Source organism: Barbatula barbatula (assembly GCF_947034865.1).
Source record: "Barbatula barbatula genome assembly, chromosome: 9".
Lineage (NCBI taxonomy): Eukaryota > Metazoa > Chordata > Actinopteri > Cypriniformes > Nemacheilidae > Barbatula > Barbatula barbatula.
In genome coordinates, this window is record NC_136772.1 from 20,696,781 (window position 1) to 20,712,657 (window position 15,877).

A 15,877-nucleotide genomic window follows, 5' to 3' on the forward strand; every position below is an offset into this window, starting at 1 on the left:
TATATGTTTCATATAGCGTTCCGTCTATATAAGATGAATGCACCGCCGCATATCCAGGCCATTTATAAGAATGTCGTTCACGGACTGACTAATAAATATGTTTATAAATGTAATCCTCGTCATTTGAGATATAATTGAAAGCTTACAGGATGAAATGTTGGGAATGGGTGAGTAAAATTATTTATTTGCCAAACGACGGTACATTTCTGTAAATCTATTCCATGTATGGAAGCTTCAGGCCAAGTGGATTCACAGCAGCTTTAGCGCTGCGGCATTAATGCTTTGTCTCGTCAGGATTGTAGCTCGTTCTTATGAATTTTGCCGAAAAATCACATTCACATCGATACAAACCAGCTTTACAATGCTTTTAAAGTCCAGTGAAAACATATCTTCATACATTTTGGTTTAGGAAGTGTATGTTAAATGTATACTTTATTTGGCATCATGCTTGAGATGAGTAAATAAAGTAAATAAAAACAAAAACTGAGGCTTTTATTCCCAGTCGGGAATACATCACCACTTGCCAATGTAAAGTATGATATAGCATCGGAATAGCACAGTATAAACTGTACTGTATACATGGTGATTTTGCAAAGATGTGTCACTTGATCAACATCTTTTGAAACCTAGACACTACCCAAACTCATAATTTACCCAGAGTAAAATTGGACAAGATTGATAAGAATGACACAAGCCCCTGACATAACACTGGCCCTTAATCCTGCAATCTGATTGGTTCATAGAAATGTCATTCCGGGGCCAAGATCACTGATCTAAACCATGTTGTACTTGGTCAAATTCGGCATGAAATACTTATAAGACCTGCTAGTTTTGTCCAGGTGCCGATTAAGTGGTTTGGGGGCCCTAGGCAATTCCATGTATGGGGGCCCCAACAATGCACCATTTTACTTTTGCAACCCCTATTTTTCAAAAATGCTCACAATATAACAGACTGCACAGAACCATGTTTCCCATAATGCACTGCTCGTGACTTGATCCTCCATTGTCTGTGTAATAAATAAACACGTCATTTCTATCTATATTTTTAAACTCTTTGTACTGCCAAGAGGATATTTTCATACAAAAATAAAGACAAACAACATTTTTATATTTTCTATAACTTTCCCTTTCTGGCAGAATAAGGAACTGTCAATGTAGCTCGCTACTCTTAGAAATGTTTATTGTGGAATAATGTATTTTGTAAAAAAGAACAGATAGCATATGTATTCTGTGCTGTATTTTGTTTTTGAGCCAAGATCCCATTCTGAACATAACCTATGTCTAAAGGCAGGGCCATAACAGACATTTATGGATGCTGTTTTATTGAGTATATGAGTATATACTCAACCTGCAGTGAAAAGGACAAAAGCAGCATTGCCATGTCATAGTGAATGAGTTACTGCTAAGTGAGAAAATCTGCAGTGCTCCAGTTTCACGCTATCGCCATCTGCTGGTCACTCCGATCGAGTAAATGCTGCATGGGGCCTCCAAATGATAAATCTAGCTAATATACAGATACAAAATAGGCTGAAATGAGATCACATTAAATAATGCTATGCTTTATAAATGAGTTCTTTAGATTAACTAGTGTTGTAAATTGAAATAGTGGCAAATATTCGTGCCACAACTAGGCAGAAAAACAGAAACATGCAGTTTGCCGTTAACCAGCTTTCAGAAAAGTAAATGTTTCTCTTAGTGCCGTGTCCTTCAAGCGCATTCAGCAGAGACTGTACCGATGATGCAAGCTCACCCCATCCCTCAGCTTGTGTTGAGCAGTGATAATGCATTTATACTCATCTGCGAGGGGTTCAGCCCTCATCACATCTCTAATGGAGCACAGGACAGGATAGATTCAAGGGGGTCATACCGAACTCTTGCTGCAATAAAAAATATTTACACGTCGTGAGAGTTTTTAGGGGAAGTGCTGTGAAATAATGGTTGGCGTGTGAAAGGTGATGCGCTGTGAAAGTTGTTACAGAGGAATCTCTGTGTGTTCATGGTGAGATGATGTGTGATTGTGCTGCGTGCTAAAGGAAAGCCGAATCGCAAAATATATTTTCTAGATGTTTATTCTGGACAGCAATGGGATTAAATGGAGAGCAAGTCGAGCTTGGTTCCTGTAGTTGAATAGGTAGTAAGCAGCGCAGCGGTCATAGGTTTGATTTCGGAAACACACATTCTGATAAAATGCATACTTTGAATGCACTGTGAATTGCATTGGATAGTGTCTACCAAATGTAATGTCATTTTTGCTTATATCGTCTGTTTCCCCGATTTGCTCGTGCATAGAGTAATAATCTCACATCTGTCACCTCAAAGATTTTTGTAAAGAAACACTAAAACTGAGAAATAGAAATGCAGAGACACTTTGGATAAAACCGTTTGCCGAATGTGTTATGATTTCAATATAAACTAATACATTTCTTATCAAATTCTCTGAAGACCAAATTATCTCTATTGTCTTGCTTTATTGATTTATATTTTCAATTGTTTCTATTTATATGTCTCCTAAAATACAGTTCATACCTGAACAAAATGTAACTGAGAATGCCATAAGTCTCCAAAGCAACCTCCGAGGGATGTCAATGTCTTCTGGGTCTGTCTGTCTGTTAGTTAACATCTGAACATTCGGCATCCCTGACATCATTCTTTGTTCTGTGTTGTGATTGGTCGCTTCAGATGAATCCATAAGATTAGGCCAATACCAGGATGGAAGAACTGCCACACCCCAGGCAGATGGAAATATCAGCGTTTATGGTGCAGATTAGAAAAGATGCGACATTCACATGTTGAAGTCTCCATGTGTCTGCGGAAAACGCCCAGCCTCTGCGCATTTACAGGAATTAGCTTCTCTCTCTGTCAGTATGAGCTGATTTGCCAAACAGCGGCACTGTAAATGAGCTCTGGATTAATTTCATCATGTGCCAACGCCAAATGCCAGCAGCATGTCGCCACCCTCGCAGTCTCCAGGGTTCTGCTCATGCACGCCACGTGCATTTGGCTATGTGTGTGTGTGGCCATCTTAAGCGAGCTAGAGTGTTTGAGGTGTGCGTGTGAAGACATCATCTCACCGCACTGGTCCACTTAAAACCGTCTGTCACTTTAAAAAAGTGTCACAACACTTCCCATCACACAGCACTAAAAAAGGCTTGAGAAGAAAGGCTTGAGATCTTCAATGATCCATATTCAAGGACAGCTGTCTTTAAGTTAGCTAAAGTTATTTTGTCTGTATTGCTTGTGTTGGTATATGTTTTTATTTTCAATGTGGTAATGTAATAATCTTGGTAGCCAATTCCCAAACAAGTAGGCGCCTCCATCTAGTGGTGTTTTTCTACAAAACACTGTAGACTGCTAAGCCTTTGTAGTAGATTTAAAGGAACACTGTAAATCCTGTGATCATTTACTCATCCTCATGCTATAACAGATGTATGTGACTTACGTTCTTCTGCTTCAACATTCAACATAGTCAAGTTGATGTTTTATTTAAATATACACAGTATACCTACAGCCAGGGCCGTCGCTAGTGGGGTGAAAGGTGGTGAGAATTCTAGGGGCACCCACTGCCAAGGACCCTCACAAAATCCAACAGTTATACCATAGAGTCACCTGTTTTGTAAATAGTTTTAATACATGAATTGTATAGATAAGATTTTAATGAAATCCACAAAAAGTTTTTCTAAATAATTGTGATTCCCCTCCCCAAAAATGGTTAATGGTTTAGTCCTACAGCTAGCTCAGAATTGAAAACAGACTGATTGAAAATACTGCTGGTCATTTTTACATCCGTTTTATTCATTGATGTTTTGTCTTTTATTATTCTTTTATTAGTTTGTTAAAAGTCTTCACGTATTTATTAAATAAAACATTTTTAAACATTTAAAAAAGGGTTTACAACAACATTACCATCTTCTGTTATATGTAAATAGACTACGTCAAAGTGATATGATATAAAACTTGATATAAAATATCCCTCTATTAGTTTGAAGGTGGTGGGGGCCCACATCAATATATTTTCAGGGGGTCCAGAATTCTCTAGCTACGTTCCTGCATACAGCCACGGAAAACATGACGATACCATGTTGAAATTATTTTAAGTTTTTGTGAATTTACTATTTATGAGTATGCATTTAGTTGAAATTATATTTTTTGTATATACTACTAACTTTTGTGAACTACTAACAACATTTCTCCCAAATTTCAAATAAAAATATTGTCTTATTTGCATTTATTTGCAGAAAATGAAAACAGGAGAAACAGATCCGCTCAAGAAGTACACCCATCCATCGTTAACGTAATCCAAATTGCATCCGTAGCGTTTTAAACAGTAGGTGTAAGAAACAATCAATATTTGAGCTTATTGAGCGAAATGAATAACAAACTAAACGCCAATAATTTAAAATCACATGATTCTCTCACGTTTCACGTCTGGTTGTTATATGATATATCGTCACAAGACATGCAGGAACCAAATACATTTATTATTAATTATTTAAAAATAAAAATATGAATCACTTTTTACAAACACCTACTGTTTCATTTCAAGAAGCATTTATTTATACTTTTATGATGAATGGATGTATATGCTTTGAATGAAATATTCCTTTAAGAATTTAGTAATGCCTGGCCTGGACCTTATAATTATGCTACTAATGGGTTAAGCGATAAAAAAAAAGTAATATACTGTATGTTTTTTGCAATGTGGTTCAGAGCACAGTGGAGAGCAGACATGAGAAAAGGGATGAGAGAGGGGGGGGTGGGATCAGGACTACAGGCCCAATTTTAGGGTGGCATGCATGTACAATTTGCATAGAATACAAACATGCCAAAATCCATTGAGCTGAATATGTAATGCACTTTGCATTGGCTTTTTGTAAAACACTGCCTGCATATTTCCTGGAGCTCTAGAATGCCAAGAAACACAGATACTGCTCTAATGTAAAGCCGTCATTTTGGATAAAAGCATTTTTCAAAGTCATCAGTGTAACTGTGTTTTTTTTTTCAAATAAGAGAGACACTGTAAAGGTTTTGTTTTGGTAGAACGCTTCTTTATACAAGGCAGCTCAACAGTGTGCAAACGTCAAGGCTGACTGAATTGTGAACAGAGTCTTACTTTTAGTTTTTCCACATCGGCCTATTATTGCGACATCATTGATTTCAGATTCTCCTGCCCCCTAAATAACATTTCAACACAGAAAGTAATTTTACCTGTCGGCCTTCGTGTGTTAGTGGGCGGTTCTTCGAAGTGATGTTGACCAGCCTTAATGCTGACGTTCAAAAGCCTGTCTCTGCCAGATCTTTGATGTCTATTACTGCAGTCCGCGGTTTTGTTCAACCTCTGTCATGTTCAGCTATAATGCTGACTGGAGTACATCATGTCCTCGTATGACTCCCACAAAAGCTTATTTCACCTGTGAAAAGCTGCCTGCTTGAATGTCAATCAGGTCTGCCTGAAATGGCCCGGAGAGGAGACAGTAGGCTGTGGTCCTACCCCACTCTGTGATCTGTCATCCTTCACAACCGTCTGCTTTACCTCCATCTCAGGAGGGATTCATTATATGAACAGGCATTAGCAAACGCCTGCTGAGAGGTTGGCTCTCTGCGAATCTAATAAGCCCTTGCAGGCGAACGAAAGCGGCGGAGGATCAAGGCTGTGGAAGGAAATGTGCTTTTTAAAGAGTGTGCACGAGTGACGCCACATAAATATTTCATCTCGGATGGCGACGTGACATGATGTACAACTGTGTGCGGACGCAGTCAGGCAAGACTCTGTGCTTAAGGCAAAGACAGTGATTCATTGCCATCATAATTGCCCGAGCTGTTGTTGGAGAGGGAGTTGAGGACCGTATTCCTCTGCCTTCTGACGGAAACATATTGCGACAACAAGTCTGTTGGAGAAGTCAGTGCAGGAGCGTTTATGTTTGTTTGGACTCCTTTCCCTGCCTTCTCTCTCTCTCTCTCTCTCTCTCTCAAAGAAGATGAGTACAGGCAGAACGATTCATGATGGGTGACAGGAAGTGATGTCACGTGTTGGGTCAGCCGTGACTAATGGCTGCTGGAAAGCCTGAGATTCTGAGTCGTTGATACAGGTCCTATTAATGCTTTACTGTTCATTCATTCAGCCTTTTAACACTATTGTGTGGTTCACAAAGAAAACTGTCCAAGCAAATGGTTTAGGTGTAATATCGTTCTTTCACTTGTTTGATTGAGCACATTTTTAAGTGAGGAAGTCCTGCTGGTTTGGTTTCAGCACTAGAAAATCTGCTTTTGGTTTAGTTTAGTTACTTAGTTTAAGGACGATTTTAAGAACACTAAATGGTCCACAAAATGTTTTTTTGAGCAAACTGAAACAATTCATTGCTTGGTGGTTGAGACTTATTTGAGCTCTCAGTTATTTTCAGTGAAGTAGGTCGATTACTTTTTTCTTATCGGCTTAATAATCTCATGCTTTAAAGGAATGATTCACAATTTATATAATGTATAGATATCAAAAAACGTACACACTGTCAAAATATAAATCGGAGGAGACGATTGAAATCAAAGTTTCGCTGAAAATATAAAACATAAAGAGAGACTTTGTGCAGTGATAGTTCACCCAATAATGAAAATTCTGTCATCATTTATTACTCTCGGATTGTTCCAAACCTGTATACATGTCTTTGTTCTGCACAGAGGAAGATATTTGTAAGAATGTCAGAAACCGAGCTGATCTCGTCCCCCGTTACTGTCGTAGGAAAAATAAATACTAATAAATACTCGGATACTGAACATCTTCCAAATATCTTCCTTTGTGTTTAACAGAAGAAAGACATGTATAGAGGTTTGGAACAATCTGAGGACGACTAAATGATTTTCATTTTTGTATGAACGGCACAAAGTCTCTCTAAATGTGTGCGAAACAAAACTACACAGGAAACGCAGGTGCAACTTAGGCGATGACTGTTACCACGGTACTGATGATGTAATCAATTGCAATTGGACACCCAGACCTTAAGCTCTAACAACTCTCCTTCTGGCTCTCCTTCTGTACTGTTCTCTCTGCAGACTGTCTACAAACAGTGGATCTGTGCCCAGTTCTTCCAAACCACACAGATGCACTGCAGCAACAGGATCCCCTGCAGGAAGTACTGCCTGGAGGTCCAGCAGAGGTGTCCCTTCATATTGCCTGACAATGATGAGCTCATCTACGGAGGAAGCCCCAGTTTTATATGCACAGGTGAGTGCTTTGACCTTTCTCATACAAATAAATCATCTGTTCGGCCTCTTCTGGCTAAGTGGATCGAGTGAATTGTAACAGGTAGTGTATAAAAATGGTGCTTGTGTTTGAAAAAGGTTGACACAAAGAACCATATCGGTAAATATAACTATAACGATTTTAAAAACTGTTCTAAATTTAAGAGAAACAGACGAAAGATATTATTGAGATCGCTTACAGAGCATTTTTCCTATCTGTAGAACGATAAATACATATTGTTAATAGATAACAAATACATAACGAATAAACGTTATAACTTATGGGTGTGGACACTGGTAAAAGTGAGTTTAGAGGTAAAGTGACTTTTGCTCTTTTCTTGCAATTATTTATTTTCATATTTTTGCCATATCCTGACACCATTTTAATAACAAAAACACACAGGACTGTGGGATATCAAAATCTGATGAATGCAGTTTTGTAGACAGAATGTTACGCAGGCACTATTGATGTCTTCATTCCTCTGCATAGCTACTGCCTGAGAAGACAACATTTTCAGGGTTTGGACAGCCATTGCTGATTTTGTTCAAACACTTTGTCTCTGTTACCACCTTGTGGCAGAAACAGAAAGTACAATTCTCACCTCCTCTTCCCTGCTGTAGACTTTTATCACAAGAATAAGCGTGATCGTAACCTATACGCACACAATTTGAGTCAACTCAGCGGATTAATAGACACTTTATCTTTGAATTATCCTCCATTTGACTTGAATAATTATACCAGTCATGGGTATGAATCCAGAGGGCATGAAATGGGCTTTCTCTCATCTGAATGTTGAGAACCAAAAGGCGGCTGTACTCAAAGCACTGGATGCTGTTTATCTGGATATGCTTATTGCTTATCTCCTAATCCTAGCGGATACATGCTGAGTACTGCATATGAATGAACGCTCTGGCCTCCCGGTGGCCTGCGGGCTTGCGCTTTAATGAGACAGACTGATGATAAATGGGAAATGGAGAGCACACAGGCTGGCTGAGTGGTCAGACTGTATAATTACATGCCCTTTAATCGCTTCAAGTATCCCCACTTAACACAGACTTGACTCACAGTGCTAATCTTTAGACCCCCCCTCCTCCCCCGCATATGCCTCCCTCATCGCCACAACATGATGTTATACACCTGTCAAACTGTAGGTGACGTATGATGTGTGTGCCCAGGTCAATTGGAAAAGTAAATGAATTACATTACGTTTAAGAAACAGATTTAAACATTTGTTTCATGTTTTACTCATGTCATGTTGTTCCCAACCAATATACGTTTTTTTTAGTGTGTTTCTGTGGAATTGAAAAGATAAAGGTAATCACATAGCACTGTTTCATAGAATCAGATAAAAATAACAGAATACCGATATGTTTGGAACAGCATAGGGCTAGTGCATTTACAACATTATCAATTCAAATATATGTACACAAAGAATTACAGAATTTAAATTTTTGTTTAACTGTTTAACAAACCCTGTGTCATTTGAGCAGCGTATTACAACCAATAGTTATGTTTTAAAGTGAATGTCTTAAAGTTGACTACCAATCAAATGTTGATACGTTTATACGTAAGTGTGAACTTTTTACACACTCCCTTACTCACCATTTTCTTTCAAATATATGCATTTCTTTTACATTTATCCTACATTTGAGGGAAGTAAAAACAACCTTTACTGTCATAAAGGTCTTAGGATATGTTTGCTCAACACTGTTTTGGGCTGACCCGTGTCACTTCCTGTGAAACGCTTTGTGCCCTTTCCTGTACTACCATCTTCACCGCTTAACGTGTGTGTTTTGCCGCTTCAGGGCTCCATAAGGACAACCCCTCAGACGAAGAGACAGAATGCTGCGACGTTCGATGGGACAGCAGGACGGACAACAGCTCCAAAGGCACTCTCAAAAGAACTCACCCGTCGTGTCAGCACGGGACATCCCTGACCTCCTCAGCAGCCTCTAGACTGTGCAACAGCAGACTCAAATTCTGCCTGCTGGTCCTTGTCCTCCTTCATACTGTTGCCACTCTCACAGCATCCCACAATCCCATCGGGTTCAACCTCACCTCCAACTCCTCCAACGAGGAATGACGGAAAAGCCACTCAGTAACGCCAGCAAAGCCCGATCAGGTGATGGACGGTGGGTGACTGTAATGCTTTTCGGGACTTCTGGTAGAGTTCAGGTGGAGACTGTGGACATGCAATCAACCAAGCAAACAAAACAAACTGAGAAAAACCTAAACAAACTCTGGACGAACTAAATCAAGCAACAAGAACAAGGGACAACACCGTAGCCTTTGTCGGAAGAGGGCGGAGTTCTCTCGCACCATGTTTTTTTTACACTGTGTCTATGGTTTAGATGTCTGCTGCACTAGATGACTGCAGAATCTAATTCATGTTTTTCTTTCGTTTCATTCGGGTCTTTGTGCAGGAAGGATTGACATGAGACGAGTTAAATGTATAGTATCCAAGAGAATATTCGAGAGCGAGTGTCTATGTGGGTGACTGGACGAGTGCGTGTGCATGTGCGCCTGTGCTTGCATATGTGTGTGTGTGTCCACTTAGATGTTCTTGTTTCTCTTTGTAATCACAAACTCTCTGAATGCTGCTCTATTCATTACGAGGGTTTCTGTAGAGCCTCTATAGCAGTTTTAACAGGTTCTGACAAATCTGCCTAGAAAACTCCCCAAAACTCAGATTCTCCCCTTAAGATCCTGAACAAGGTAGCCTGATGTTTTCGTCGCTGATGTGATGTCATTTCCTGGTAGGCCGGGTCAGTAGCTTCGGGGGTCTGGGCACGTTTAGAACATTATGTCAGTGGGCTGTTTGCTTAAGTGCTTAAAACTGAAACAGGTCCTTAAAATATCGTATCCAGTTTTGTGTTTGTCCCCTGCAAAGGAGCAACACGGAGTCCACAAATCCTTAGTAGTATATATTGTATTAAGATATTGTATTATCTACCCTATATTCTATGATTGCATGTTATAACTACACCGAGTTTTGACTACACTACTAAATTTGAAGGGAACAAATCGGAATCTGGTCACAAGGTAGTGCGGTGGGGGTTAAAAGAGGAGATCGTACCTTTAAGTCGCAGCATGAAACCAGCCAATCGGAGCTTACGAAACAAAATACCCCAAACACAGAGAGGATCCATCACACACGACGTTCCTTACTACAGTAAAGGGCTTACCCATCATGTATACACACATTCACATTCAAACATTCCTGAAACATTCGCATAAAGAGATTGGTGAGGCATGAGCAACTCAGTGGAAACTACATTCATTTGTTACGAATCTAAGATAGTCATAAATCTGAAACAAACAAGCCATTGGGGGGCTTAATCAAACCGCTCCCGATGGATGGTTCGGAGAAGGCCCATCTCAGGTGGCTGGGCCGGCGGATCTCGATTCGGTTGGTTGTTAATGAGCAAGCGAGGCATCGTTAAGGGCTGATCTATTTTATTTGTTTTCTACAGGTATTATTCTGACACGCGCGCAAAAAGAAGCCTTTTTAAAGACAGATCTCACATAGCCTCATTGTGAACCTATGGAAAGGTGCGGTCACGCTTCTGTGTCCACGGTGTTAAAACTCATCCATCATCACAAGCGTGTAGGAAAAGCAACATGCACACTGACATACATGCACACGAGTCATTTAGAGCCAAGTATGCTAAGTAGAAAAAAAGAGAATTATATTGTAAGTGTTGTAGCTGCCATTTCAATAGACAACATAATGCATGTATTTTAAAAAAAGGTTAGGAATAAAAATGGGTCATCTTTGCCACCTTTAAATCTTTAAAACTGCCTTTAGCTTAAAATCAAGGATTGACTTCTGTTGGATGTTTGCATTTCTGTTATTTGAGGCATTTTATTTTCTCCTGATATTTCCTTTTGTTTTGCACATAGTTTGCCATTAAACTCGAAATATTGACAAAACGCTTAAGAAAATGTTTCACTTGAAAAAAAACTATCCATTGGCCCTTTTGCAATATAATCTACTACTAGCAAATTACATTTCGAGGTGTCAGAAGCACAAGTTTTTTTTTTGCTAATGCAGTTCAGTGTGACCTGAATGACCAAATACAGAGAGAGAAGCTTATTTTTTATGTAGTTATTTCTGAATTTCATGCTAAATTGATGTACTCGGATCAAGGGGTTCATTTACATCCCAGCCGTTTTTGGCTTTCAATTTAGGCTAGAGTTTTATCAAATGACAGGTTTATCTTGGGTCATTAAACATATCTGATGTGTGACTTAGCATCAGAAGTCCGGTCTTATCGGTCCGTCCGGTCATCTTAAACAACACACCGCATATAATTTATATAATACATTGACCTTCTTTAAATGAACCCAGAAATGGCATGACGGGTGGTATGTCACTCGCGGAATCAAATTCAGAACAAGACCATAATCAAGCAAATCCGTATGTTAGGGGAAAACAGGCCGCAGTCTATTCGAGATGCCTACTGGCCGTCACCAAGCAGGGATTGGATTTCACTAATGAATAATTAGAGGAAACCACAGTGAACGAGAGAGATGACCTCCTGAGAGCTTATTAGAGAGTTAGTTTATAACCCCGGACATTCGTCCGAGACCACCTGCTCTGCAACAGTAAATAGAATATAAATGATGATCTCTGTTTCGTCTCCAAACAAAACGAATCAACTTCTTCACCAGGGCCAGATGAAATGAAGATGTCTAATGTAAAGAGCAGTACCGATAAAATGAGAGAGGGGTGAGCTCTGTGTCTTGTTAGTTATTCATTTCCCCGGACGTTCTGGATGTTTGTTATAGCGGCACTTGTATACATCAGTCCTACATACACATACTGTATGTGCTCCTCACTTATTTGTATATATTCTTTGTTATATGAGTACGGAAGGGTTGTGTCACACTCAAGTGTCAATATCAAGGATGGATTATAGTCCTGGAGGGCCCTGAGGCTCCCCATTTGTTGCAATTGCGAGATATAAGGTCCAGATGAAAGAATATTCGATTCAAATATGAAAAATCAACATCCATAGATGATTCTGGGGTTCTATCAGGCCCATAATCTGTCCTTGAATATAACTATGATTAAATGTTTACAACAATGGTCCAATGCAATGAATGTTAAAGCAGACACCTTATCAGGCGGAAACGAGACCGTTCATGACAAACCGACTAACATCAACCTAAATGGAGACCTTTGTGATGGCACCGATTTGTCCGACTTTGTCACCTTCGTAACATGTTTCTCTGTGTTTGTGGGGTCCAGTCATTCTATGTCTCAGCGTCCAACAAGATTGAATGTAACAGATGCCTGCTAATATCGCTTCAACACCACCAAACCTAATATAAGATGTATTTTATGCTTGCACATGTTTTATGGTAATTTCCGAGTACAGCTCCAGTTGTGTAAGTAGTATTCCACACAGCGTAATCACTTAGCAAGCAGAAATACTTTCTTTTCTCTTTCTGAATCCTGTGGACCTATGCAGCCCTCAACCTCAGTTGTTTTTGCGTTGTAAATACGTTACGAGAATGCTAAACAAATGTGTGTCTCTGTTTGATTTCGAGGTTTCCTTGTGTTCGAAGTTGGTGTCCTTTTTTAATCCTCTTTTTCAAGTGTCAGAGATCACTGGTTGGTTTGTGCTGAGATCCATACTGAGAGCGAAGTGCTTTAATCGCAAGAACTGTCCTCTTAGTCACAACCTTAGCACCCGAAGGCCGTGATGCTATGTGATGGGATGTGCAAAAGCAATGACTTTAAGAAAAAAAGACGAAAAGGTTAAAAGGCATATAGAGATAACATTATGACTATGACTACTGAAAAAAAACAATATTATTATACTACCGTTATATTGTAATATTATAGATGATTTAGTTCAGTAACCTATTTAATTTTTTTACAAACTTTGATGAAATAATTTATAAAAACAATCTCACGAGTTATGATCTTTTCGAAGGTACGATTATACTGCTAAAATGATTAAAGTTGTGTTCTGATGAAATAAGAAATACTATCTGTTCATTTGTGTCGGGGTGGGCTTTCATTGAGCGTGTGTGCTGAATCTGAAACAGTAAGCGACATTTGTAAGTCAAAGGAGGTGTGTGCTTGCAATCTCGCCGTCCTTCATGGGGCATTCAGAGACGATACAAACAAATGTCTTTGAGGCCAAGTGAAATCAAATCTTTGTCAAGCAGATTGCATGTTGTAAGGTTACATCATAGGATAAACGTATCATCATCAAACTAAATATATACATATTACAATATCTACACTTCATTAATTATATTTATAAACTATATTGGTATGTACAGTTAAGTATAAGAAGAATTTTGTTCAGGATTATGGCAAATTGGCCCTTCAGTTAACCATCCAGTTTTACAAGTTTGTGGGTCAGACCCGATTAACCGGACTGCCACACTCTTCTGACATTTTACAGTTGCTACCGAGTTACATAACTAACAAGTAAAAAAATTGAAAATAGAAAAAAATTGAAAATAAAAAACATAAAAAAGAACACATGGAAATGGACAGTAATAAACCAAGAGAGTCAAGACACAAATGAAGACACCTTAAGTTACAACTGTTATTTGTGCTCACAAAATCACATTAAAGAAAGCGTCCAAAGTCCAATACTGTGTCTATACGGTCAGAATAAACAGAATACCTACTACATAACGCCTGTATATTTCTCATTTAAGACAATTTTCTAGTTAATGATAGGCCTTTAAAGTAAATAAATTGATATAACAGTGGGTAGACAAGTCACAGTAGCTTTATCACAAGTATTCGCTTACTGTATTTGTTCTTTAAGAACATTTTTTAAAGTGGTTTTCATACCAGATCCACTGAAAACATGTTTAACACTGTTTAATAAAAACAACTAGTAGGCCTATGCTCAAGAATGTTCATTTTCTCAAAAGTCAAAAGACTGTACATTGTGAATGCGTACATTGATGGATTTTCAGATAAACTCAGTCAGTGAAGCCTTTACAAACCCTACAGAAAAAATATGCTACGGAAAAAATAAGAAATTGTAATTATAATGGCTTTACTTGTGGATATTTTATATGTTTTAATTGAAATTATAATGGTCTTTTATAGACCTTTTTTGTTGGGATGTTATTTGGTGGATGGGAACATCATTATAGATTTTTAATAGTTTCTAGCACACTTTACATTCTTGCAATACATAGGCCTAGATACCATACTAACTCATACGTTTCATGAGTTGACGGATGATTTATAATGTTATTATTAGCATACGGTTTATTTTACTCTGTTCTTTAATACTTCGGCAATACTGCTTACATTAACATCGACATTAACCCAGATAGCGCAGGTACGTCTGTCAGATGTCTGCTAAAGATCTGGAGAACAGGAAAAACATCTGCTAAACATCTTAGAAAGAGCTGTTGTACATCCATTCTAAATCATAAACATCTTACAGACGTCTTCTAGAGGTCTATATGACATCTGACGTCTCCGATATGCAGGGCAGATGAGCAAACAGCATCTGCCAGATGTCTTGCAGACGAAAATGTAGACATCAAATAGATATATGCCAGATGTGCGTGTGCTATCAGGGAAATATAGCTATAATCATATCTATAAGCTTTATAAAAACAGCTGTGGTAAGTATTCATAACATAGCAATATATTGCTGTATGAACTTTGAACCCCCAGTATAGAGGGTATGCATCGACGTCACTTTCCCACCTGAAAATGCCGGGACACGCCCCCTTGAGCACCGGGACGCGTTCCCCTGAGGGGTAAAACACGCGGCAAAATGGCTTATAGGAGAAACACATAAACCGGGACTAAAACAAACAATATTTGCTGAAATTACAAGCAGCTGGACTCGACGAATACGGTCGCTTGCGGCTTCACTGCGACTTACGGAGGAATCCGGTGTTCCTGGACACTGAAATGTTGCGCGGCATTGCGTTTCCTGATATTAGGCTTGTTTGAGATGCGCCTGAAATGTAGGTCAGAGTAGGCGGCTGCAGTAAGGGGAGGAGTCAAAAAAGACCTTTGAAGTCGGACACTTTCTGAAACTCGCTGTTTTCTCGCCTGCAAACGTGAACAATGGAGGAGATCGCGTTAGCGTTTTTTATCGCAGACGAAGTGGGTGTAATCGAAATACCACTGTTTTTACATGAAGATGGTTACAATAATAATCACAGAATGTGTCAAATAATGTCCAAATAAAAAACTTTCACAACCACATGTAAGACATTTTCAAGGATTGTATAACAAATGGCAAATGAAGTAAATAGCAAGTTGCTTTTGAGAGACAGAGGCCATAACAAATGTTTGTCATATTTTAAAAACAAGGAGGTTTCTGCTACCATTTCAAGTCCATAGTATTTTTCCATACCATGCAAGTCAAAGCTGTATTGTAGCAAACATTCTTCAGAATGTCTTCCCTTGTTTTAAGACCCTGACACTTCTCAGATGAAACCACATCGTTTTCCCCCTGTAAAGCTGCTTTGGATGCAAAGTGTAAAAGCGCTATGTTAATCGAATTGAATTTATAGATATGTATGTGTGCATGTATATTTTCTATTGATTGATTTATTAATTCACACAAACATACAATAGAATAAAGTGAAAATTACAACAAGGAAGAATTCTAATGAAGAGAAATATAAAATAAA

At 38.8% G+C, this 15,877-nt stretch overlaps 1 protein-coding gene across 1 annotated transcript in view; it reads left to right on the plus strand.

Annotated features, from left to right (window-relative positions):
• nalf1b (NALCN channel auxiliary factor 1b) overlaps positions 1-13,218 on the plus strand; it is a gene marked incomplete at its 5' end in the record, with an annotated part of 105,654 nt that extends 92,436 nt beyond the window's left edge. Inside the window, 2 exons of the mRNA XM_079464835.1 lie at positions 7,042-7,213; positions 9,037-13,218. Coding sequence (XP_079320961.1) covers positions 7,042-7,213; positions 9,037-9,314 — 450 coding nt within the window. The 3' untranslated portion in view covers positions 9,315-13,218. The remainder of the gene's footprint in view (positions 1-7,041; positions 7,214-9,036) is intronic.
• Positions 13,219-15,877: the final 2,659 nt, after the last annotated feature.